Source organism: Pholis gunnellus (assembly GCF_910591455.1).
Source record: "Pholis gunnellus genome assembly, chromosome: 8".
Classification (NCBI taxonomy): Eukaryota; Metazoa; Chordata; class Actinopteri; order Perciformes; family Pholidae; genus Pholis; species Pholis gunnellus.
The window spans coordinates 17410361-17437300 of record NC_136534.1 but is presented as its reverse complement, the minus strand read 5'-3'; the positions used below and the strand labels follow the sequence as shown (position 1 = coordinate 17437300).

The 26940-nt window shown below is 43.9% G+C and overlaps 2 protein-coding genes across 3 annotated transcripts; both read right to left on the bottom strand.

Annotated features, from left to right (window-relative positions):
• Nucleotides 1-5746: 5746 nt before the first annotated feature.
• Nucleotides 5747-17765, bottom strand: LOC306699360 (myocardin). Of its 2 annotated transcripts, none has more exons than XM_079163956.1 (16): nt 17479-17765; nt 16370-16511; nt 14486-14539; nt 13606-13661; nt 13086-13152; nt 12216-12341; nt 11880-12076; nt 11595-11723; nt 10806-10971; nt 10520-10688; nt 10258-10399; nt 9559-10143; nt 9354-9452; nt 9069-9206; nt 8932-8986; nt 5747-8841 (listed from the first exon to the last, which is right to left on the bottom strand). In XM_079163956.1, the coding sequence occupies exons 2-16, from the start codon at nt 16422-16424 to the stop codon at nt 8414-8416; spliced, it is 2466 nt and encodes an 821-aa protein (XP_079020082.1). In that variant the 5' UTR covers nt 16425-16511; nt 17479-17765; the 3' UTR covers nt 5747-8413. The 2 variants fall into 2 exon arrangements, with proteins under 2 accessions (XP_079020082.1, XP_079020083.1); XM_079163957.1 differs by having other exon boundaries at nt 10520-10685.
• A 4423-nt stretch (nt 17766-22188) lies between these two features.
• Nucleotides 22189-25832, bottom strand: LOC306699707 (uncharacterized protein). Its single transcript, XM_079164428.1, has 2 exons — nt 23927-25832; nt 22189-23196 (listed from the first exon to the last, which is right to left on the bottom strand). The coding sequence occupies exons 1-2, from the start codon at nt 25733-25735 to the stop codon at nt 22837-22839; spliced, it is 2169 nt and encodes a 722-aa protein (XP_079020554.1). The 5' UTR covers nt 25736-25832; the 3' UTR covers nt 22189-22836.
• Nucleotides 25833-26940: the final 1108 nt, after the last annotated feature.

Below are 26940 nucleotides of genomic sequence, written 5' to 3'. Positions count from 1 at the left end.
TTCTTATTCACAGGATTAAAGAGATTTAGGCCTTTTTTTAAATCACAAAACAGTGTAAATTGCTGCAGATTGAGGTTGTTAATTTGACAATATTTCAGTTGCTTATGTGAGAGTATATTTCACATCACAGAGACTTCAGATATTTACAGCATCCATTTGTGTCCAGTTGTAGCTTAGATTTGTAGTAAAAATGTAAATCTCAGCATCAAAGGTCAAACAACCCAAACTCCATCACAAAACTTTGTTTAAATGCCTTTCAGCATATGTTTAATTAAATGCTGCAAAAGACACATTTTCATGGATGATAGTAGAGCTAAACTAAAAGCTAAACTACTAATAAATCCTGAAAATTAATAGTCTGTTAAAAGCTGTTGAAAAAGCTGTGCTTGTAACTGATTCCATGGAAAAGGACCAAAACAAACTATATTATTATGTGGGGTTACAGGTTACATTATGAAAATCACCTGTTCAAATCCCCTGTGTGTTTGCATAATTTCAGAGATAGAGGAACAACAGCAGCTCTGCCATCGTCCCTTTAGTGTTGACAGCTACATTTATACATACGAGTATTAATTAGCAGTATAGAATGACTGAAAACAAAAGATTCATAACGTCTTCCTGTGTAAATCTAAACACCGATATTTTGATGAAATAAACAGATATAGAGAGCTTTGTGTTACACTCCTACATAACCGCATTGAGAATCTAATTAACCAATTTAATTTAAATGAAGTTATCATTGGAACTGAATGTCCTGAAGAGACAAATTTGAGACTAAATTTCATGTTAAAATATTCACAGGATCCACGAAAGCTTCTCAGTCTTTTGTATTATAATAAACCACTATAATGAAAAATACTGTCTATATTTATCTCACGCTAAGCCTACAGCATGCTACTAAGATTTTCAAGATAGGGATACTTACCAAAAGCCCTCTGGGTTACTCTCTTTTATTTTGTTGGTACAAGACAATGTGTGCGCTGCACAGTGGAGTCATTTTGGGCTGATAATGTGAAGCACTGTGGCAATAAATGATGAATATGAGGCACATAATCTTCCTCATGTTCCTCAGCAGAACACAGAGAGCAGAGAGTAGCCTTAGAAATGGAATTAAAACGCTGTTCATAGAATTCAAGGCATTACGTGCTGCATTTGCTCAAACCTAACTTTGCTGTAGTCTTTATGAAGTCTGCATAAAGTACGTAAACAAAATGAACTGTGAGGAATCAAAAAGGCAACGAGTGTAACCCATAGATATGCCCATATATGGCCCATAGACTGTAGTTGTAACCAGCAAAAAGCCATAAACCAACCTCCACAATGACGAGGAGGGATTGTAATGATCTGTGAAATCATATCTCATATTCATGGATTAATATATGTTGTACAAGCCCTGTAAAGAAACCAGTTAAGTATCGCATGCATTATATAGAAACAGGAGGTTAAAAATCCTGCAAATTTGATTTGGCTAGCACAAATATTTACTCAAATGAAGATTTTAACACCTGCAGTTTCTAAAGCATCTAAAAACGAATTGACCTGCTTTGTAAATAGTGTTTTTATCAGTAAACTATCTGTGACAGTCATGCTACAAAAATTCCAAGGTGCACCACCAAGCTCCCCGACCACTTGCCCGCCATGATTACGTCGTTTTCCGGCGAGTATAAACTGAGCTTGAGCCAAGAACAAAATAGAGTTCAGACCAGAAAAGTGCAAAGTTGGTTAAGCTTTCATCCCACAGGGTAGAGCGCCTCAAATACTGCCTGTCAAGAAGCTCGGTTGGAGTTGTGAGAGTCCCGCTATTGTGGCAAAGGTCAGTTAAAGCAGCAGCACATCAGAAACATGTCTACCCGCCTGTTTTGTGACTGCACAGAGCCTAATAATGCCACATCGGGTTAGCCTTGAAAATGAGTCTCTTTTCTCTCTGCATCCTTTTTTCCCCACTAAAAAGGGGCGAAACATCTGTGGTACAGAAAGACAGTTCAGTCAAGCCTTGTTTTGGTGCTAATTAGTCCAATTAGCCTTCCCCATCTCACACAGTTTTAAACAAAGCTGAGCAGCAGCTATGCTCAGCTCTAACCAGCTCTTCAGTTTGATGTGTGGCAGAGCTGGAAAGCTGCAGAAGCCTCTAGTTACAGACACAGACGCAGGCTACTTTAAACAGTTACAGGGCCTCTTTGCTTCACAGGATAAAACTGCACCCTGCCACGTCTTTTGAAATAGTCTGTGGATGTCCCTTTAGCAAGATTTCAGCACAGAAACATGGTTTTGTGCAGCAGGAGTCGATCCTCCGCAGTGAGGAGGTAAAATTCCCACAGACGTAATTTCACGATTAGCAACGCTGAAGGGCACGTTCCACATTGGGCGCGTGCACTTCGTGATAACAGATTTTATGAGGAGGTGTTAATGAACCAGTTAGATACAGTTGAACAGAGAACTACAAGGAAATAAGTTATTCTGAACATAAGAAGAATAATTCATCATTCCTCAACAACGGCCTCTTTACAGAAGCGGTTTATCATCACGAATCAACCCCAATCTTCTCTCAATTATTTCTCTTTTATAAACACAAATTATACAAATCACTCTACCTTCTAATGACATAGAGAACAGCAACAGAGAGCTTTTGAATTTATTTTCAAATATTTCCTCGTTGAGGCAGAGCAGCTGTAATAATTCACCAGTTTCCGCAAGAAAAAAAACAAGATTCAAAAATCCACTATAGCAGGTTTAAGTAAGTACTTTATGCTATCTACAGTACGAGGCTGTGGATGGGGAGCCAGCAGAGGTTCAGGGCATCATGCTCTTGCAGTCCTTCATTGAGCCTCTTATAACCACACAGCTCACATAGTAAAGAGATTATTAAATAGATTTAACATCCCATGTCCTGGTTGCTGTGGTACCAAATGCCTTCTTACTGCCTCATACTGTAAATGCGATTCATGTTCGCTGTTGGCTAACTGACACGCGGGCTACAGTAGCTGCTGAGAACATTACCTTCCCTCTGCCTTCTCTCACATGGTTTATAATTGCAGAGCAAACGTCTCAGAGGAGCGCCAAAGAAATCGAACCACAGCGACCTTCTGCCAGTGATCAAAGCCTACCTCAAACCCCCCCCAACACCCCACCACCGACCCAAGAGAGAAGGAGAGAAGGAGGGAGGGAGGGAATCCACACAAACCATCTCACGTCTCAGCAAGAGCTACCTGCTTTACATATGAAACACACCTTTCTCCCTTTAATTCCCATGAAATCGCACAGGAAGCAGTTATTGCAAAGGGGGAAGTGATGTGGAACGGCTAGAGGGGCCATTACAGAGAATCCCTCATTACACCCTGGTCACAGCTTTGGAGTATTACCCCTGTGAAAACACACTCTCACCCCTGGGTGGATAAGTCAAAGAGAGTAGATTGTCTCATCTTATTTCTTCTTTGTGCCTGGTCTCTAGACAGGTACGGCAGGGTTAAACTTGTCAACATACAGCAGCTGTAGCTCGCTGTACAACCAGCAGACAGGCTGGTTTAGATCTTTCTGAGCTGTACAAACGAATTGTCTTTATATCCGCATCTTTGATTGCAATGGAGATGGATCCTCACAACACATCTTGGTCTGTGATCAATCAATCAATTAATCAACCCACCTGCTTTTATAGGGGTAGATCATTTGCAGCAACAGTGTCTGAACCACTAAAGAAGACTATGAAGCTAGATGAGAAAAAAAAAAGGACACTTCCTTAAGGCGTCTTCTTGCATAGCAGAGTAACGAGTTGTTTGGCAAGACATCAGAGGGGAAAAACAGCCCGACTCATCCATCAGATACATTTGGATCCATTAAGCCAAGTTTTTTCCATTCATTAGGAGATGCAGTTTACAGTTAAGCAGTTTGCAGGAATATATTGAGAAATAAAAAAAAATAAAAAAAACATGGATTATAAAATAGACCAGCAACACAACAAGTAAGAAAAACAGCAAACACATTTAATAATGACACATTACAATTTTAGCCATGGATTGATGGATGGCAATGTAAGTCCAGCGTTCGGTCCGTTACTTTAGCCAAGACTACTATATCTCAACAACTGTTGGTTGGATTATCATGACATTTTGTGCAAATCTTTGCTATACTGACGTAAAATAAGGGCCTAACGTTTTTCTCCTGAGGTCCATTTGATCAAACCAGCATTATATGCATGCACGTGCGACTGTATTTATGCCTCACTGTGACCGTTAGGACAGTAACGCTACTACAACAACACAACGCAAAGCAGCCACAAACTCGCACAAAAAAAGGCTTTTTTTATACAGTCAGAAGCCATACAAAATATCTCTAAATGCATTATAGAAGACAAAATGATACGTTGGGCTCACAACATTAATACCACCATCGTTTATGTTGCACGTTGCCCGCACATAACAGACACTTTCATCAGACAACAATCACTATCAACAGAGTGGAACCACTGATACAAAATGCACATGTAACCAAACTGCACTAACCTTCCTAGCTTATTATATATCATACATGGTCAACATTGGTCAAAAAAGAAAACATGGAACATTGGCAGGCAAACACATAAACGATGACGAAATGCACAAACTGTCGAAACAATAAATCTAAAGTACTAATTGACAACTAACAGTTAATTGATAGCGATGTGAACTCACCAGTAGCAGAAGAACAGCGCCACGGCCTCAGTGTCCAGTCCGTTAACGTGGGTTTCTATGACGCTGATTGACAAGAGATCCAGGTAGCTGGTTCTCGGGTATCTTCAGCCCGATGTAGACGCGAGAAACTCGGTTTGCATGCAGCTGATGTGACAGGCAATGTCGAAGAGATAACAGGTAAGTACGACTTGAACAAGTCCGGGGAAACGTCCTGATGTGGCCTTATTAACACGAGGGCAAACGCCTGGTGAATTTCAGCAGATTATCGTCACTTACTCCATAATGTGATTCTTTTAACTTTCGGACGCTGCTAGATAGCTACCTGCCGTCTCTCTCTCTGGCGCGTGATCTTTGAGCAACCAATCAAAAATAGGGTCAACTGAGGTCGATTTTGTACGAAATGACTACATACTTTATATTTTATTACGAACGAATCTCATAGGATTCACTTTCATATAAAAGTTTAATTCCAAAAAATATTTTTACTGGATTAATAAATAAAAAAATATTGACAAACTTTTTAGAGGGCTCTTCCTTTTTTGGAGGAAAATACATTAAAATGTTCAAACGGATCAACACTAAATACACTTATAGGTGTAAACCCTTTTACTTAGCAAACTATGCTCACCTGTAGGTCTACTCACCATCTATGAATAGGAAGGTGTATGCTACCTAATACACTCTTCTAGTGCATATAATAGTACCACTATATTATTGTCTTTTTTGCTTAATTTGATGTTCCTTGCCTCATGATGATCACTGACTGGGGTTCATAGATTATCCCGCTTTTTATTTACAGCTACACCATCGCTCTCTCCACATTACAATTCTGTGTCATTATGAAGATTAACAATGCAGCCATGTGGATGTTAGTGCTGCTTCATGGATATTTAAACAGCAAATTAATATTTAATTTTACTATATCATCAATATTTAATGAGACATCATTGGGGACAGTTTCTTGTGAAATATGTCAGTTATCAATAATTCGTTCTTTCTTTATTAAAGCAATCCACTTGTTAATCCTTTAAATGTGCCATATGTGCAGCAAAAACAAAAACAAAACAAAGAGGAACCAAATAGAAAATCTATTAAGACTTTAATTTTCTTAATGCTTTACATACATTTTTGGACAGTGGTTAATATCTTTTGCATGAATAAGTTACATAATAAATAAAAGCAAAAACATTTTATTTTCTCTTACGTTTTTACAATAAGGCATTTATAGCAGCAGAAGTAGCCAACAGAGACTTAGTTACCTTAAACACCTGCGTGTTTCCAGTGTACATGCGTCTTAACCAGCCCCAAATCTAGATCAGGACAGTTTCAACCCCAGTTTAAAACAGAAGTATCAAACCTGCGGTTTAGTCAAACCTGTGAAACTGTCTCAGGAGTCTTCCAGGAACCTCTGCACCAGTGTCCGGAAATTAAATAAGTAACAAGGAAAACACTGGGGTTGGCCCTAAAGCATTGGAAGTCACAGGAGGTAGCATCTTACTCTCCTGCCAATCAATTTTCTTTTTTTATTCATGCAGCAGGAAATGTCTATTGATCTCTATGATTATCATAGCCATCCTTCCACATTCAACTGCATTTTTCATAGTCTCTGTAGTGAAAGCTGTACAAGAATTGCTTCAACATAAAGCTGTGTGTCGAAGGTTTGCCTATGCACAAATATCTTCTTCCAATAATTTACCACGGCTGTCTTGCGTAGTAAGACACCGGTTTATCATTAGAACAAGGCACTGGTCGGCAGCAACACTGAAATAATTGCGTACAAAAAACATGACATGATAACCTCAGATCTGCCAGTTGATGTGCCCTTTACACAAATCATATTGCACTTGGCACTTAACTTTTATTTTAACACAATACTTTGGAGAATGAGGAGGGACAAAAGCTGGGTTGGTCTTACAGAAGGACATCCAGTTAGTTGTCAGATTATACAAATGTTCCAGATATGAATGAGCCAATCAGAGCTCTGATGAATGATTGATGGGACATGCAGCCAATTAAGGGCAGAATATAACTTCATGTAGACGAGATCTTCTATCTAAATTACATTTATGTGGTACGGCAGAGGTTAATGGCAGCTAACCTCTGTCCGATTTTTTATCATTAGTGTCATTATGTTAAGTGGGGTTGAGAATGGACATAACTCAATAAAAGTGTATTATGCAAACAAATAATGTGCTCATTTTTTGCATGGCCAGTAAATCATGTTGAATATAAAAGCAAGATCTCTGTCACCATTAAGAAAATGTGCAGTTTTTACCGTATCAGCTTCAACAGACAAGTTCTCCTCTGGTCATGCTACCGGTTCTCCAGACATATTAATTTGTGCTAATTCTACAGTGCATTTTCTCTTAATATAAATGGTCGTTTTGTATATTTAAATATACAGCAAAGATGTAACAATGTCAAATGATACATGCGTGGAATTAATTTACACTAAGTGAACAGGTGTGGCCTTGATGTTGGGTTATGAATTGTGCTAAATCTGGCTTTGCTAGTAAGCACCGTGCAGCGGGCCAGACACGGTTGGGGGTTAATCAGGCAACAAAATGACCACCTGTTTTTGCAAAGCGATGAGGAAACTCTAACTTGTCTGATTGGGGCATTTATATGGGGACTATTTTTGGGGTGGTTGCCTGATTGCTCTCCTGGAGAATGGTGACTTGAACAAGGTAATGTGGCTGTTCTGATGATTACACTGGGTAACTACACTGGAGTTACTGCCTGCTGGCAATGAGCCTACAATAAAATGTCTGGTCTGAAATGTGGACACAGAGATCCACAGCTTTTTTTCTGTGTCTTTCACATGTATCCTCTCACAGTTCAATCATACTACGCATACAAACACGCACACTTATTAATTGCAAGCAAACAAATAACTACAAGTGCATTTGGCATTAATGCTAATAAATGTACATGGAAGCAGTCGGGTGTTGACACGTACAAAACAGAAGCAGCCTTGTGTGCTCAGTCACACACAGTCAGACATATTGAACGCACACATACTTCACACAACACACAAGCTTTCGCACACACAAGCACGTACACACGAGAGCACGCACACACACACTGCTTGTTTGCAACTTCTGCCAGCTTTCTCCCTCTGCATGCCGACTGTGTGTCTGGCACCGGGGTTAAGGTCTGGAGCCACACACAAGCTGTGTGCTCTGTCTGGCTTATACACACTCTAAATGGGCTTTATGAATGGCTAGGACTCAATGACTGAGTCAACACCAGGGGCCACACTCAACCCAATCCGACAACGGGTCTTGGAGATAAGTCAGAAACAACATTCTCCCAGCGCAACCAGGAAGCATGTTTAAATTAATATGCCACCAGGTTTTCTTTTGTTTTGCACTGCAAACATTGCGCTGTGGAGTGTGTCAATCCACAGATGTGTTGCTTGTTTGCCATTTCTGGCTGAGCCCAAGTGCCTTTAAACAGCATTCTGCAGCGTCTATGTGTGTGTTTGTGTGTGTGTGTGTGTGTGTGTGTGTGTGTGTTTGTGCTCTCGTTGCCCCATCAAAGCCATGTTTAATCTGCTCGCTGCAATGAATCCAGCTCTCGACATTGCGTGGAGCCAGTGACTCTGATAGCCTTGCAATGATGGATGGACGGATGGAGGCCGCTAGTCACAATCTTGTTCCCTCAGTGGGATGCATGTTTGCCCCATTCATGACCATCAAGAAACACTCACCTACTATACATACAAACAGACGCATGCACACACATCCTCACCACTTCTCTATCATTAGATCCAACACTCGACTGACATTCAGATCTGAATCCAGACTGAAGTCTGACTCAACAAAAGGAGCTGCCGGCGGAGTAAGAGGGCGGAGGCCGGACGTCAGAGTTTCAAGCCAGTCGGCAGCGTCAAACGATGTCGGAGCCCGTCGTTTACGTGACTTCCCAGTGGACGGCAGAGGGGAAGTACAGCTGGGTGGCGGTGGTGGAGGAGCTGAGATCACCTGGCTGGGGTTTATAACAGCAGGAGACGGAGGGAGCTCCAGCAAGAGAGAGGAGCAAAGAGGGGAGGGGAGGTAGCTGTCATCCTTGTGCAGCTGGGAGGCCTGGGACTGATCGGCTTGAGAAGGAGGAGGAGGCGAAGGGCCGGCGACTGAGTGGGCAGGGGATTTATGATCACAGACGTTGACAGAGCCTGGAAGAGAGGTAGTTAAATAGATTAGACACTGAAAGAAATTGCGAGTGCCATTTAAGTTGTGCTCTTTATTAATTGTGGGATACTTACCAACACAAGTCACGGGCTCATCCAGAATGTCATCTATGGATTGCCGAGGGTCCATCTGTGGCCAAAAGAAACACTTAAATCCCACTGTGTAAAAGCAACTCCAGGTGATCTCTTCCACCTCATCTACAGACTCTAACCTGTGCTTTCTGGATAGCCTCCTGTAGTTCTTCCTCCAAGCTGCGAACACAGGACAACGTCTGAACTGGACTTGCTGTAATCTGCACTGGCAGCTCAAAATCCTGGCCAATCATATCACACGGCTGGCAGCAAAACACCTGATTGGAAAGCCGGGGGAAATCAGTTGACAGGTGGGTGATGAGAGTATGCTCACATGTTTGACCAGTTTTCTAGATTGACGACTGCGTAGCGTGCCCTTGAAAAGCGATTATCCAAGATGCGTGTGTATTGATTTGTGTGTTTACCTGTGTAAACAACACCTCTGTCTGTGTGTCCGTTTCTGGTTTCCGTCTGGAGCATCCAGGATCCTGTTGCAGGAACGGATGAAGGGATCCTCCACAAGACTGGAGGAATAATAAAAAAAAACGTGATGATTTTAGTTCTGGAAAGCAGTCATCCTGTTATTCTCCCACTCCTCATACCAAACAAACAAGCCCTGTCTTTGCTCACCTCGTTGCCGGTGATAGTGGAGTGGTCCCTGGGCCTGCTCCGTAACCTCTCCCTCATCTCCAGCTCCACGCTTAGCTCCTGCTGCTGTTGCTGCTGCTGCTCGTTCTCAGTTCTCCAAGGAGTCCCACACTGCATGGGCGAGGACGACGACATGGGTAGACTGGGACTTGGAGTTCCTGAGGCGGTGCTGGCAGGAGCCAGGAAGACAGCGTTGGAAAGACACTGTTCACCAGCCAAACTGACTGGCGCAGCATTCGATAAACCATTGGTCACGCTGTTCAGAATTCCATTTTGAGCGTCACTGAGAATCCCATTAGGAACTCCCCTGTCCGGGACGTACATCTGTTGGTTCGGGCTGCTGCTGGGGGAGTCTCGTCCAGAGCTGGAGCTTGAGCCGGGGCTCTGGCTGGGTGGCAGCGAGGGGCAGGGGGTGAGCGGCTCCAGGCTGGTACCCAGCTGGCAGAGGGGAGCAGGGGTGAGGCAGGAGTGGGGAAGCTGGAACGGGCGGAGACGCTGTAACAGAGCAGGCTTGGTGCCGGAGACAGGGAGGCCACGCTTACGCAGCTGCTGCCGCAACTCTGACACCTGAAGAAAAGGAGGAGGTGAAGGAGGATGGGCAAAGGACAAGGAGAGTTTGTCTTCTCCATTCATTTGTAAATAACAGTCATCATTATTTCAGTGCTTTCATAAATGTCTTACTGTTAGATCGACAAGATTTGCAGGCAGAAGCTCAGGCTTGGACGCAGGGTTTGTGTCTGTTGGGTTGTGGTTTGTTGTGGCGGGAACAGGTTGGGGATTCAGGGGCATGGCTCCAGAGGACTTCACATCATTGTGCTCTCCGCTGAAGGAAACGACACAAGCATTACCTCAACCAAACGATCTGAGGACTAATACTAGTATCTCATGATAAAGAGATCTGCCTAGTTTGCTCATTTAGAATTACAGCCATCTATACGCATACCTGGGAACAGCAGTGAGCTGTTGTTGTGGTTGTAGTTGTTGCTGTTGTAGTTGCTGTTGCTGGTTCTGGTGGATTTGCAGCTGGAGGAAGACCTGCTGCTGCTTCAGGAGATGGGAGTAGGCCGGGTCTAAAGACTGGGTAGGAGTAGGGCTCTTCTGTTTGGCTCCTGCTGGAAATAAACAATTGTTTAGGATAAATTCAACCACCTCTCCAAGAGCAAGACTTGATTTGACAAATGAAAAGATTTTTTAAATAAATGTTGGAAAGTAAAGCATTATAGCGGTACCTCCAGTCCCGGACCCTCCTCTCTGGTCTGGAGGAATGTACTGGTGATATTTGAGTTTCCTCATTTTGGGTTTGGTGTCCCGTGGTTTCCGTGGGCGGGGGAGATGGTTGAAGTTGAGGGAGGAAGGTAATGAGGAGGAGCAGGTTGGGCTGTGGGGCCGTGCTGTCTGTAAAGACACACATTGCCCACATTTTAACTGTAACCATACTGTGGTCCTGGTGACTCATTTTAAGAGTAGCGTGTTGAATATTGCAGAGAAAATGTAAAATCGTTTCACGTTGTTTCACAGTATTTGCCCCATGTCAAGGTTAAACTCTTACATGAAATGAACAAATGCCTCACAAATCTCCAGATGACAGCATGTGCTGGTTCTGACATACAGCCATGCCTGTGTGTGAATGTGTTAACCTACAGGGCAAATACTGAGCTCCCCCAGAAGTGCAAATTGACAGTAATGAATGCAGAGCAGCTTACTGCAGAGCATTGTGTTTGACAAAACAGACGAGTGACCATCTTATTTGGTTGAAGATCTCTACAAGTTCTTTAGTTTCTATGCTGCAGGAAGCACATGCACACATACGCAATCTAAATGTGTTTTATTCTGGATGAAAATGGCATATTACCGCATGTATTTCTTTCATTCTTGATTCATTATAATGTTATTTTGAGGAGTTGTCAAAAGATTCACAACAAAAGAGACTCTTGTGAAATTCAAATGAGCCACAAAATGAAAGTCAAGGCGATGTGGTTGTTATGTGACAGCATTAACATGCACTAACCCCACATTACCTTTGGCAGCAGGGGTGTGGTCTGAGAGGTCAGATACATCCCATTTGGTCTCCCAGTTGTTGCCATGGAGTTTGATTCACTCATAGTTTGTCTGATGCCCTCGGTTGCCGGGAGCAACGCCAAACCAGACTGAAGGCAGAATATCAGATTTTCAGAGTTGACATATGAGGCTGTTTAAAAACTCACAAGTCTGTTAATGTGAGGATATTGGCGGGAACTACTTTCTTGTCGCTGCCAACAGACATGGGTCTTAATCTAAACTAAATCTCGGTGGTGTTTCCTCACCTGAGCATGAACAGGGCTGTGGTTGAGGGACGGGCCCACAGCCGAGAAGTCACTCAGTAATTGGTCACCTGAGAGCCCCGGCAATGACGTAAAGGCTGGTGATTGGTGAACGCCATGTTGTTCTGTGGGCGAGGAGGAGGGGCAGGAGGAAATGTCATCTTCGAAGACATCAGCGGACAGAGGGAAAGAGGCAGTGCCTGAGGAAATGAAAAGTGAAAGGAGGTAAGGTCAAAGGAGGAGGAGATGAGATTGGAATAAAAAATTGAAGGAAAAAAAAAAAATATGTGTGTGACCCTGTCTGTGTGTGCCGGCGCATGCATATGTGTGTTGACTCACGGTTCTCCAGGGGCAGTGTGTGTTTGCGCTGTTGCTCCACAGGCCCAGGTGGACGTTGGATCCTCTCAGTGAGGTCCTGCGTCTGACGAGACTTCTTCTGCCTCTGGGCCCCACACGCAGTCCTCTCTGCGGGGACGACAAGGACGGTGCAGATAAGTGGAGAGATGATGGGACAGATGGGAGATCAGCAGAGAGAGAGAGAGAGAGAGAGAGAGAGAGAGAGAGAGAGAGAGAGAGAGAGAGAGAGAGGGAAGCAAAATAATTCCAGAACATATGTGATGTGAGCATGCACAGCAGTGTTGCCACAGGCAGTCAGTCCCAATTCAAACCAGCAGAGGCATCAACAAATTGTAAACACTCCTCTCCATAGGGAGATGTATCCCCATGGATATGAACACACATACAAACACATTTACACAACATTTTTAAAAGGGCAGAAAGGGAAATCAGATAGTTTCGGAAAGCCTGATATTTTAAAAATAGTCTTTTCAAATTAAAAGGAAGGTTAGATGGTGTGGAAAAGATAAAGTGAGAAAGACGTCAGTAGGCTAAACGATGACTCTGATTTCTGGATCGGTGGGTTTATCGTGCGCTGTCAATCACTGATATGTTTGCAGGCTGCTTAAAATGCAGAGTTACAGTGTGCAACAAGGTCACTTGTATTTTTAACTGACAGCTGATGAAACGGCGAGACCATTGCCAGATTTGCACACTTCCTTTCCTCGCGCTGTACAACAGGAAGCGGAGAGCAGACATGATAAAATACAGAAAGAAAGAAAGAGAGAGGAAATATGCCACTATTTTTTTTGCCAGTAGCACAGAGGGTAAAGCAGGAAGGAGACAGCAACATCACTGTAGGCAGGGCATCACCTTGTGCAGTTTCAGTGTTCAGACCACAAGGGGGCAACTTCTGAGCGGCGCCACCGTCAGTTAGACGCTGCATCAGGAAACAGCAGGTCAAACAGCCAGGGCCCACAGATTACAATGCAGTTCACTCAGGGGAAAGCTGAATCATACTTCAACGTCAATGTGGCCTCATGAAATACTAATTTACACCAGTGTTTCCCCCCCAGAACATTTGCAAAGTCTGTGGGTGAGATGGCTCAACACAGAAGACCATCTCACCCATTTAACAGTAAAGCAAACACTGACCTACACTTAATCATTTCTCACAATTCATGTTAATTCATTTATTCAACTGTAAGACAGGTAAACAAAAATGTGGTCTCATCCTGTTCTACCAAATATAATCAACTGTACAATCTAATATCAATTAAAAACATATGTTTTTCTTTACATGGGAACTTGACTCGCATCCAAATCCGTATTTCATCTATAGCGTGGAAATGTAATGCTGTTGGATATCATTGAGAAACTGGATGCTACTTACCAGAGCTTCACTCTGATCTTTCTCTGCTTTTTTAGGGGAGCAGGCAGATTTCAACCCTATGGAAACAGACAAGATGTGGTGGTATGATGAAACTACACTACAGGGCAGAGTTTTTTTTATAGGATGCTAGCATGATACAGGAGCAACTCAGGTGAACCAGTGCATCAACAAAGCACTCTCAGCTTTCAACTCATCCCTCAAAGTTACAGCATGGAGCATCTGAGGCGCTCTTTTTTTGTTGGCAGGCGTCAGAATGTGCAACCTGCTTCAGCCTCAGACAACAAGGAGGGAACTGAAGCAAGGTGCACAGCCTGTCTGGCTTTGAGATTGTTGTTTTTTTCCCATGTCTCTAGATTAGTCTTTATTACATTTGCTGCACAATTTATTTGCTGCTTTATCTTAAAACAATGTCTGATATTTAAAGCATATTGTTGGCTTTGGACATATGTTATCTTGGTGTAATCATTGCATGTTATCTGCAATTAAATACTCTCTAATATTAGAAGATGCTAGTTTTCTTTCTTCGTAAATCTCTGACACCTGCTGTATGTGTGATTTTGTGCAGGCTTCTTATTGTGAATACAATGACAGTTTTGCATCCTGCGCATGGTATAAATGTCACATTTTATTAACATTGTTAACAAAAGATATGCAGTATAATATGAAAACATTAAGTTCTAGGATCTTGCACAATTTTTTAAATAAACACAAAATTTCAAAGGAAAGTAGAAACCTGGTCAACATAGTAAAACCAACAAAGAAGTTAACGAATCATGTGTCAGTGAAGAGAGGGCGACCTGAAGATCATTAATATGAAACCCTCCCTGCAATCATGGCGTTCAGGGATCAATAACAATGTAACTGATAGACATAAACTAACCAGGGTCTGCATTGATTTCACTCTGCCTTCGGTTCTGAATCCTCAACTGCAGGACTGAAAGACAAAAAAAGAGATTGAAGTACTACAAGCAGCGTTGATAGAGCAGTAAGTTAGTTTGATTTGAAGGACAAATGCTCAGGGGAAAAGAAATGACACGCAGAAAGGTAAGAGTTGAGCAATGCAGGACTGCATGATCACTGTTAAATGATATGGCCTCGTAATGTATATTACCCCATGACTTTGCAATGCATATAGATTATATATCTCCTTGGATGCCTGTACACATCTACACACCACACATTTGCACATTAGCATTCAGTACACACACAAACAGGTGAAGCAGGGTAGGGCATGGTGTGATTTCGGTAAGTTTTGAGACCTGAGAGACCTGATGAGGGGAGGGGAGGGGAGAGGAAGGGGGAGTTACTATTTATCTCTCAGTATGTCTATTTCTGTTGATCCCATCCCCCCTTCAGCTGTCCCGCTCTCTCCACCAGCCTCCCATACATCCCCTCTTCCTCACGTCATCCTCGTTTGTGCTGCTAACTACACTACTCTCTGACACCTCAAAATAAAAGTTTAACGTTGTGATTTAGAGCACATTAACGCGAAGTTAAGGAAGCTGTGCTGATCACACTGGAGTGTCTGTTTGATTTCAATGTCTGTCTGTCTGTGTGTCTGTGTGTGTGTGTGTGTGTGTGTGTGTGTGTGTGTGTGTGTGTGTGTGTGTGTGTGTGTGTGTTTCTACTGTTAGATTGTTTCATATTTTAACATAAGGCCCAATAGAAGTGTTGAATTTTTCATGTCTCTTCAGGCTTCTTCAAATCTTTCAAATTAAACAATCTTATGAAGTTCTCACAACTAATATGATGAGGTGCTGCAAGTAGATTACATTTTAAGGGTTGGGAGCTACTTTTTACCACTTTTTCTTAACATTGACCCTTAACATCTAGCATATGCTTACTTTGTGATGTTCATTGGAAATGAATTGTGTCAATGGTCAACAAAAACAGATAGAATTGTTAACAACTGAACAATGAACTCAAACCAACTGCGTCATATTATACAATGACTGACAATAGTCAATGTTTTTTCCACAAGGGATGAACATCACTTTGATGTACCGGCAGACTTTATAGACTAGCATAGACTCTTGTATGTACATACATGATGTCAAACAGAGCAGCTGCCCTAAGGAATCATGTTTTCCAGCAGGTGTTTGTACACCTAAGGGACTGCGTCTATGCCATTTCCCCGCCTTTCTATTTTACTAGCCGTTAACGACAGCTGCCTGAGAACACAACAGCCGCTACAACTTGTAGGGAAACTTGAATTATTCAGTTACAGGAAGGTTGTTCAATGCTGTTTGTCACAGAATGCTGGTTGTCTGCTGAAAGTTGTAATCAGTCGAATAATACATCAGATAAATAAAACTAATTTCAGCTATTCTTTGATTATTTTTGCCCTCAACATCTTAAACATCTTTACTGATTGTGATAGGATATCATCATTAATAACTCTGTTTTTTTTTTACTTTAACGTTGGTTGGTGCATATTTAGACATTACTATTGTTATAGAGGTTTAAAAGGGGATTTAAATAAAAGGATTTCCCTGCTTATCAACAAACCAGAGCATGTTGTGGTTTAGGTGCCACGCAGTACCATGCAGAGAACTTTAGCCTCTGGCTCAGCTGTCAATTGCTGAATCCACTCACCATGATCAATACCTTCACTTTATCGATCACAAGTTAGACAACGTGAACGACCAGCCAATAACCCTCATAAACACTCTACATATTGTTGCACGAGATGAAAAGTCGTTGTGGGGAAAATAAACCTTTCTCTCCTTTAATTGGCGTAAATTGAGACTCCAGGATTCCTCACCTGAGCGGAACTTGTTCCGGATGAGAAGAGACCTCTCGGAGGCCAGTAGTGTCATGGTGGAGGGGAGGGCGGGGGAGGAGAGAGAGGAAATTCCTGGAGTCACTCTACCAGGAGGAATGGACCCCTCTCCTTCTGTCTCTCACTGTTGCAGGGGAGCAGAGGAAGCAGGGGAGTGAGAGAGACAGATGCTTGTTAATCCACTGATAGACACAAACCGATATTGATAGAGGCACACAAAGCACAGCGGAGATAGATGGAGGGGGGAAATAGAGACGCAAAGCCTCTCAGACCTACGGGCGGACTGAGCACTGCAGTGAGCTGCTCTGGCAACAGCAGGCCTCACTGTAGACAGCCTGTCATAGTCACACAGAGAGTCGCAGAGGCCCACCCACAGAGACAGAACTAACGACACAGAGAATTAAACAGACAAGTAGGCTTTTAGAGGGACGGAGCGGAGGAGCCAGAGGAAGAGGAAGAGGAAGAGGATGACGGAGACAGAGGCTCTATAGCAGAGACTGAGACGTCAGGGCCGGAGGACGCCGATTGTGACAGACAAAACATGACCTCGTGACACCTACAGCATCACGCACACACTTATACAGTGACAGCAGCACCACAAATGTGTCATGCACTAAAAGAAGTGGAGCTGCCTCTCAAACAGGGAGAGCTGGGAATCTACATAAACTGCATTAGTACACACACACACGAAAACACACACACACACAGAACCGATTAACAATATTGATTTGAACTGGCCAGCCACACAACACCCAAAGGAAGATTGTTTGAAGGGAATGGACGAACACACACGTACACACACACAAACACACACAAAAAAACACACACACACGTGCTGTGGAATCGCTGAGGTTATGCATTCTAAATCACCACAGTGCCCTTCCTATTCCCAATCCCATAAATGCACACACACCTCACTTATTTACAATATGAGTCCAAAAAGAAGGCCACTCACTCATTAATGCAATCAAATAACAAGCAATTGATTGACTGTCTGGCACAGGTATTATTTCTCAGTAGGGCACTGAGGCCCAAGAAGGCACTGAAAACACTGAGAGAATAAAAGCAGTAGAATGAAAGAGAATACTTACAGGAAAAGAGAGAATTGAGTCCCTCTGGGGAAATTGGAGTGGATTTAAGATTAAACTGAGAGAGGTGCGAGATGGAGGAAGAGAGGGAAAGAAAGAACTTCGTAGTGTGTTTAATGACGATTTCTTTCTTTCATGTTCTTTTCATATCCTATTTTTTCCTTTCGCCCGCTTTCTACACTTCTTCTTTCCCCTAAAGGTGAAATGCAAAGAGAAAAAAGGATCAGTGGTTCCTTCGTCCCCTTCCGATAGAAACTCACCCTCTCTACCACTGCCTCGCTCTCTCTGCCCCCTCTTCCCATCCGCCCCAAAGCATCCTGGATCCTTGGTGCCAACTGTGAGCGACTGTCAAACTTTACCCCTCCCCCTCCATGGCCTCGCCCCCCCCCCCCCCCCTCCCCTCCCCTCCCTTTGAACAGCCATTGACTCCCACTCTGTTATCTGCTGACTGATTGATTCACGTGCAGATTCAAAGACAACAAGCACTTTTTGTGTTTGTTTGTACGTGATTTTGACAAAAAAAAAGTAGACACACTGATGAAGTAAGGCCAGCTCCCTAAATGTTAGGAGCAGAATTGTCATAGAAGAGTGAAGCAGGATAAAGAGCCGGTTTAGTACAAGGCAGCGAGAAAAGCCCGGGAGTGTTTTGGACTCGCATCAAATCATGTACTGCAGCAAGACTGCAGGCTCATATGCTCCTGTCAAGACACCTTTGGATCACCCTCTTAAAGTGATTTAGTACTGTTTGCGGGCAAGTGTACGTGTGTGTATTGCGTGTGTGAGTGTGTGACACCACTGAGAGTCACAGGTCAGTAAGTCAGTGTCCGTCAGCATATACTTTACAGTATGTATTAGCGTTGATGCCAAGGAAAATCACCCGAGTTTCACCTCAACCTTCCAAAGCAACTTGAGTGAACATGTAGGAGAGTGTTTGCCTGTGTGTGCATGCTCTCTACGTGTGTGTGCGCGTGTGTGTGCGTGCGTGTGTGTGCGTGTGTGTGCGTGTGTGTGTGTGTGTGTGTGCATGTGCCTTAGGGCTGCAGAGGGAGAAAAGTGGGGGAAGTGAGGTCGTTGCTGGAGCACCTGTTCTGTCGATTTGACAGACAAGCCGGCGTGTGCTGGTTCAGCAGGTCGTAGAGAGGGGGAGACAGAGAGGGGAGGTAGAGAAGGGTGAGGCTGAGGGGACAGCAAAAGTTGGAGAGGGAAGGGAGGCCGCAACACTTGGGGAAGTCTTTACTACGGGGGACAGGAGGAGGGCTGGAGCTGATACGGGGGAAACAAGGAGGTTGCTGCCATTTTATCTGATGCGGAAAGAAAGATTGACAAGGAGAGCCACTAAACGGAGAACACGGAGCAGAGAAGGCGTCGCGTGGGCCAATTACGGTTGCCATGGAACAAAATGGAACAACTAATGGAACACAAAATGAATGGGAACTTAAATATAATACATGGTTATAGACGGATGGCTCTTTTGTGCCATTTGCACAGTACGTGTGCTTTTTTTTTAGTCATTATAGAATCTCACCTTTGACAGCTTTTTCTCTGATGTCCTGTAAATGCATCACACGCACACACACACACGCACGCAACACACATACAAACACTCACTGCACTGACAGCATGGCATGTTATTGAGGGAAAGGTGATGTAATTGCTTATTCCTCTGGTCCCCCTCCACAGACACACCCTCTTTTCCAAAAGCCTGGACTCCCTCTCTGAATAACACCTGTTACTCTTCTTCTTCTCTCTATCTCTCTCTCTCTCTCTCTCTCTCTCTCTCTCTCTCTCCCCCCCCCCCCCCCCCTCCCACACTCTCTCTCCCCAACACACACATACAGATTTCATAGTGTTAATCCTGCACTGTGTCTGGTGAGCGAAGAGGCTTGCACGCTGTTAACCTTTACTTGTGAAATATCATATTTCTCTGTTTAATTCTGGACTCATCTCTATGTACAGGACCCTGCAACCCACAGAAGCATCACATAGCTTGGAATCAAAGCATATTCATGGCCGATTTTCATATTAATGTCAAACCTGCCTCCTTCGCTGCTGAAACAGCAGAAATTGAATGTGGATCCAGCTCTCCCCAAGCTCGCTGTTTTCTGCCTTTCACCCTGGTGTAAGTATCCCTCCACCATTTGAGAGAGCCGAGAGGCAGCATAGGGAATGAGCCAGCACATGCAAAACAAGTGTGAGTGTGCCCTCTCATGGCTGAACTGTGCAACGACAGAAACAAAACGAAATCCTTCCATGGTTAGTTTAGCTTTCCATCATGTTGGCTCTCAGTGGCATTAATGGGACGTGTGTGATGCAACAGAGCGGATATACAACAAACCTATCAAAGTGCCGAATGTATCAAAGAGAGTAAAAGGCTGAAACATACCAGTCTAACACACTTCATTACATCTGCTGCCTCTCCCTGGTCGTTCATCACTGCGCCTATTCTCGCTCCTTTCCTCCTCTACCTTTATCACTTCAATCACTTGGCCATGTGCCTCGTGCCACTCAGAAGCCCTGCTGCCTGTTCCACTTCACGCCATACGAACACATCAGCCCCACACACACACACAGACCACACAGATTGCTGTCTGCTCTCTGTCCATCATCCATCTGTCTGTCAGTCACTGCACTTTGAAGCTGTGTGTAATCTGGATAGCTACCAACCCTACACAGACACACTACACTGTACTGCACACACACACACACTCACATCTCCAGCTGGACTGCTGATCTCACACACTCGGCCGGGTTGAATATTCATCATCATCATCATGCACTGAGGACCTTGTAGGCTCAGCGATGGAGCAGTCCAGTGGTGTCAATTAGGGGACCAGAATCGTGTTTGTGTTGCCGACAGAACAGCATCGATCTAATGGCTGAACCCTCAGAGTGACCCTAACAATATGTACGCAGCACTTCAATGAGCGTCTACAACAAGAAGGCGCGATTGTTAGTTAGGGCCAATGAGGAGGGGAATACTGTAATTAATGAATCAATCAATCAGGTGATGCTTGCATTACATTGCAGGGTAACAGCATGACTGAAATGAATGGGACATGTGTTTAACCTCTTCAATCGAGGTGAATGTGATTTATTATGTGTCTCACGTTGTTTATTGGCAAAATAACCACATGGAAATGTTTTCATTATAGTTAACTTTATTTATATATAATGAAGAGATGTAGAGATCATACATGTCTTATTGAAAGAACATTTTAAAGGTGGGAATTATTCATATTTTTTGTGATTTGCAACGGCATACAGTTGGGATAAAGTCTCTCGACTGTAATATAGTTTATAGTTTAACTTATTGTATTTCCTTGTTGTATCTGTGTGTGTAAATAATGAAACTATATTTGTTATAAACTTAAACTTTTAAGGTAATTATCACAAATGAATTGCATATTTTTCTAGCCATTGTATTTTGGGCTCCTGGCAGCTTTATACTTGACTGAGCTGAGTTTGTGCTGAAAATGAAAACCATGAATATAAGGTAAGGACAGTTTGAAAGGTGCTGAACAAAGACAAAAACATATACAGAGAAAGTTGGCAAAAATGAACCAAAGTTAACCTGAATTTTGGAACTTCATCAAATTGATTGAAAAATCCTGTGAATCCAATGACAGACGTGCTCACTTATTTGCAACTTTTCCCACAATGCAGCTTCAACAGTCTGACCAATAACTCTGAACTAAACAGTAGCATAGTTGCATCTGAGCATTGTTTTAAGATAAACTTGAAAAAATGTAAAACCTCCATTTAACGAGTAATTGACGACAGCTGAAAATGGTAATTGTATTAAACTGTATTATTTATCCTTTCTGTGTGACTCCTTTGTGGACCAAAAATCAAAACCTCGTAACGAACAAGAATCCCTATGCAGTTATACAGTCAGTTAAAGGTAAAATAGTGAAAGAAAAATATGCATTAAACATCTGCTCTTTCAGTTTTACCACAGCAAATAGTCTCCACTATCTCCAAAAACAGACGGTCTCTCAGCAGCACATTCTTCATTCTCTGCTTGGTTAACCTTTGTTCTTCACACCTCTCTCCTTCAACTGACCCTATAAAACGGAGTTTGCCGAACTAAAGTAGAATGAAGCTTAGCGCAGGCCTTTCAGCACGCCAGCGCATCTCTATTCTCACGATGACCAGCGCAGAAATAAGGAAAGGGTCGGCCACAAGGACCCACTCAGGTCATTTGAGCGATCCAGTATTTAATAACTTATCTTGAGCCGAGCTCCGTTAGGCTCGTTGGCTTAAATGGAGCAGAAAATTGAGAGTGTGCAAAAAAACAGAGGTCTTACAAAATCAATTACTCTCTGGAGGCAGTCCAGCAGATATATATCAGGTATCTTCATTTTTTTTTTTTTCCCCTCACAAAGATCCATGTGAAGTCAGGTCTCATCTTTGGTGATTAACTTAGAGAAGAGAATCATCTCTGGGGATCAGCTTAAATTAGAGGAGAGATATGGCCCTAGTGTTCATTATCAAGGAGAGATGTATGTGATTAATATGAAAAGCCACATCCAATACACTTCAAATACTCAAACATCTGGAAAAGACACACGAACGTGGAAGAGAAGATGGTACAAAGAATCATTTACAGTTGACAAAATTTAATTCAAATAAATTAACATAATTCACATTAAAACAAAAACAAAATTCTGAATATAGTGTTTTGTTAGAATAACTCAAAAACATTTGGTCAAACTCTCACATGATGAGTTAATTCAAATACAGCTGCAACAAAAGATAAAGCAAGCATTTTCCATCACAATGTAAAAAAAAGTGAATTGAAATAAAACAAGTGCAAATGACTCACAGTGTCTCTGACGTAAGAAAGATAGATTACATCTTTCACACAAGATAGTGCAGAAGTGCAGCTCTTACAAGTAGTACTCTTTATATACACACAGCTAGTGCAGAGGATCCTTTAGAGCAAATAAGTTATCCTTCTTTTCTGAGCACTTGAGGGTTTTATAATAGATTGTATGGGAATGCGTCTTCATGGGGGGGGGGGGGCACGTTAGCAGTCTAACTAGTATTATGAACTCACATAAAAACCACGATTTCAAGCATGAGCTTTCCCATTTCATATGCATATCCATGTATGCAACTTTTTTCATACAGGAAAGGCGAATGTCAAAATCAAATTTTGACTGGCTGAAGTTTTGACCACTGCATGGAATGGGAATAATATACATTCATATAAATAAATTAGCTTAAAAACACTGAAATAAATATTGCAAGTGCTCCCTTTTTTAGTGTTAATAAATGAGAAAGGTTTAGTGTTTAACCAGCGTTACATATGATCACCCTCCTCCCCTTCACTTTGGAGCCCATCTGCAGAAAACTCTTTTAAGTTTCCATCTCAGACTCGGAGTTTTCCAAATTGGACACAGTGGAGCTGTACCATTCAGCGCTCTCTTCTTCGTCCTGCACTCCGGATCCGACGCCGCCGCCGCCTCCTCCTCCTCCTCCTCTGTCCCTCCTCTCGTTCAGCATTTCCATGGCTACTTGGTGGTAAGGATGCTTGCGTTTGGTGTGTCGGCGCAGCGTGTTGCGCTCGGCAAAGCGCGTGTGGCAAAGTTGGCACTGGTAGGGTTTCTCTCCGGTGTGGACCCTTTGGTGGCGCTGGAGCTCGCCGGCCTCCCTGAAGCGTTTGGCGCAGATGGGGCACACGAAGTTCCTCTGGCCTGTGTGGATGTGCCTGTGTCTCTGTAAACGAAAACAGTAAATGGGTCAAAAAAAAAAATCTGTGAAGCTATCGCTCGGCGCTTTTATCAAAGTGCCTATCGCCAATGTTTTTAAATGAACAATGGATCACATGACTACTTGTAGATGAGAGCGATCGCTTGTAGTGATGAACCCATCGAGACTCATCACCCGACACCTCAGCTCTGCAGAGCTGCGTAGCATCTTTCAGCTCATTGTTGCGATTTACTGTTTTGGTTCACTCTCACCACTAACAGCAGCGTGCTCGGTCGCAGCAGGCGGCGGCTGCTGCTGCTGCTTTCAGCTAAATAGCTCTAAAGCACCCACTGTGCACTACCTGCTCAGCACCAAACGACAGACAGACTAAGTCAGAGACTAGCTGCTGAACATAGTGAAGCGTTTAGCAGCTAAAGAGTTACATATTTCCCCCAGGAGTTGGTGAAAGCCAGAGCTAAATGAGAGTGAACATTGAACTTGTGCATAAGCCACAAACATCAAATCAATGCTAACATATGCATTGATTAATCCATGTCTGCTGGATGTATAAATAAGCAACTGTTTGCTAACATATCGACTTAAATAAGGGGATTGTGTTACACAGTTTGAACACAATCACCTTGTGCACTGACAGCTTTAACAGTCAGTGCACAAGTTAGTGACATCTGTTCAAGTGGCTGATGTTATTACTTGTACTGCCGATGAAATCACAGTTATAATTGGCTTGCAAACTGACCTGCAGATGGCTGGAGCGCTTGAAGGCTTTGCCGCACTGCTGGCAAACGTGAGGCTTCTTCTGCGAGTGCGTGATGGCGTGGCGCTCAAGGTCGGAGAGGTAAAAGAAGACCCGCGGGCACAGCTGGCAGTACAGCACCCTGCGGGCAGCCATGTCATTGGGCGACCCCTCTGGAGATAGAGGATCCAGCGGGTCGAGATTATCAGAGGGGAGAACGGGTCCGACGGGAGGGGAGGGAGGAGCAGCTGCGTTGGAGAAGTAGAGATGGTCGTCCAGAGGTAAATGTTCCGAGTGCAGGTCAGACGGGTCAAATCTGGGCTCGGAGGCTGGTGATTGGGCCTCCTCGTGGGTCATACTAGCCGACTGTGGGTGCGGAGAGGACGCTGTAAAAGTTGATGGCTTGTTGTTTTCACTTGAGACTTCTTCAGCAGATATGGCTTCGCTTCCAGGGTTTGACTCGGAAGGGCTGACTTGAGAATGAAGGCTTGCACCGCGACGCTCGCTCTGAAGAGCAGGAGAGGGCGAACAGACGGCGAGAGAGGTGAGAACAGAGCTTACGGTGGTCACTCCCGACAGGATGTCAGGGGGGTTGTTGGGGCTCAGTCTGCCGACGGGGTGCGACAGCGTGGGCAGAGGTGATCCCAGCGTGCCGACCTGACTGGGGGGCAAAGGGAGGGAGACGGGGGCTGAGGCCGCCATGATCTGGGACAACTGGCCGGTCGAAGGGTTGAGGACGGCGATCGGGGTGGAGGCAGAGGCAGAGTCACCGGAGGAAGAGGTTACGGACGACAGGAGGAGGAACATTGGGTTGGAAGCACCAGGGGAGGTCTGAGTAACCGTAAGGGGAAGCGAGAGACCCACGCGAGCCGAGGAGAGCTGAGGTGAGGAAGAGGAGGACGACAGCAGGAGAAAAGGAGTGTTAGTAGAAGGGTTAGTGAGGATCTGAATGGGCTGAGTGGGGATTGATAGAACAGCGTTCGCCTCCTGAACAGTTTCAACAGTTGGCTCTGCGGCGTCGGAGGTTTCTGAGTTTGTAATCAAACTCGTGAAGACTTCTGTCGGTTTCGTTTGATCAGCACATACTGATGGAGAATCCGCGGCGGGGGCTGGTGAGTTGTAAAGATGATCACAAGGTGCATTTAGTGCATTATCTGAACTTTGGCTGAGGCTAGGATCGGCCAACGTGGACAATTGAGGTGACCCCGATCCTTCTACCTGATCCTCTGAAGCATCGACTTGCGGCACTTTGAGTCCATCTGGATTGAGCGTGTACGGTATTCCCTTGTCGTCTATGAGAAGAAGGTTTTTAGTGTCACAGTCTATAGAGGAGAGGGAGGTAAAGACAGAGGTAGAGAAGAAGGAGGGAGACAGGAGAGAGTCTTCAAGGGCATCTGTGCCGTCCATACGCAGCACAGAGACCTCTCCTTCGCCATCATCGTCCTCTTCTACTATATCTCGGTCTCCCTCTCCCTCATATTCATCCACCTCCATAATCAGCGAGCTCTCGCAGCCAGAGTCATCCAGAAAGCGTTCACACCTCCTCTCTCGACTCTCTCTTTTCTTGGGCAAAGTCAGGTCCAGTGGTTCCGTCTGTTCCTCCATTCCCATTTCGTCAAACGTCAAACAAGACTTCAAGTCCATAGCTTTGAAAATTAGAGGAATATTTTCCTCAATGTTTCCCTCTGTAGTTTCCTCTTTCACCACTTTCAGGCTCAATATTTTAACTGTATTAGTGCTTGAGATTAAAGGAGTTTCTGACCCATCAGTGTGAATGACTTTAACACCCGAAACGTGTTTGTCTTTGCACATTGTTTCCTCACGGAATGATTCTGGCTTAGCTTCCTCAGTCTTATGAGAAGTAACTTCCTTGACCTCTTCTTCATTCTTAACAGCAGATATTAGGATTGTACCGTTTCTTTCTGCTCCAGCTGAGACCGACACAGGTCTTGTAAAATGTGAGCGAGCAAAGTCTTTGGTCAGGCTGATGGCAGAGTTTGTGATTGGCCTCTTGCACCGTGGGGGAACAACAATTTTGAGTCTGATTGGTTGGCTGCGTAACACAGGCACGCCAGTCTTCACTGTGATTGGCTGTCTGAACACACCAATCTCGCTTGTTTCCTGAGAGGCTGGCTTAGAAGTCCCGCCCACCTCTGGCTTATTCCCATTGATAGATGGTGCAGACTGCCTGATGGTCAGTGCTGCTTTATCAGGGCACGGCTGGAGGCTACCTGGTACAGTACAGGGTGAGGTTTCTTCCTTTGGGTCCAAAGAACCCTCTGTCACTGGCCCTGATCCCTCTGCACAGTGGCTGCCATTTTGGACATCCAGGCTGCCCCTGGTCAGGACTGAAGCCAACTGAGAATCCATTTTGGGGCATACCCATTTATATTTCTAGAAGATTGGAATAAAAAAAAAATGTAATTAGAAACTCTAGAGTAGCACAATTAGGATATAAATAAGCACAGTTCATGGTATCAAATTAAAAATAATTAAAATAATATCCTGGGATGGCTGGATCAAGTCGAAGTCTCAGTGGTGATTATTGGGGTCAAGTTGAGTGCAGAAGCTAATAATCACTGATCTTCAGATGTGATATTACGAGCAGCCTGTAGGCTGCATGAGGCACTGAGCCCCCCCCCCCCCCCCCCCCCAACTCCCCAGTCCGAAATGATGAGCGACCCCCTTTTACCCCCTCCCCAACATCACACCGTGTGTTTTTGTGTTGGTTACCTTGTGTGATCCGAAATTATAGCTCAGCGGATTTGTTACCGAGGGGTCGACCGGAGTCGCCTATCATTCAAGGGAAACGCACCGGAACACAGGAGGGTCCGACTGATGTGAGCGAAATAGCATTTCCTCTCTCTCTCTCCCTCTCTCTCTCTCTCGCTCTACCACTTCTATCATGCACACGCAACACCAATAATAACAACGTTGCCTTTCGCCCTGAAACAATATTCATACTGCAAACACAAGCCTGCTCTAAAATGTGTCTGGGGGTAAACCGAGGAGAACGG

What these genes read in the sequence shown, in the direction of transcription:
- LOC306699360 (XM_079163956.1), bottom strand. Translation starts at nt 16,424, where the DNA reads ATGACACTACTGGCCTCCGAGAGGTCTCTTCTCATCCGGAACAAGTTC. An exon ending in CACACTGCCCCTGGAGAACC is followed by an intron (nt 12,077 to 12,215) that starts GTGAGTCAACAC and finishes TCATTTCCTCAG; the next exon opens with GCACTGCCTCTTTCCCTCTG. An exon ending in CCACACCCCTGCTGCCAAAG is followed by an intron (nt 10,972 to 11,594) that starts GTAATGTGGGGT and finishes GTGTCTTTACAG; the next exon opens with ACAGCACGGCCCCACAGCCC.
- LOC306699707 (XM_079164428.1), bottom strand. Translation starts at nt 25,735, where the DNA reads ATGTGCAAAGACAAACACGTTTCGGGTGTTAAAGTCATTCACACTGAT. An exon ending in AGCGCTCCAGCCATCTGCAG is followed by an intron (nt 23,197 to 23,926) that starts GTCAGTTTGCAA and finishes TTTCGTTTACAG; the next exon opens with AGACACAGGCACATCCACAC.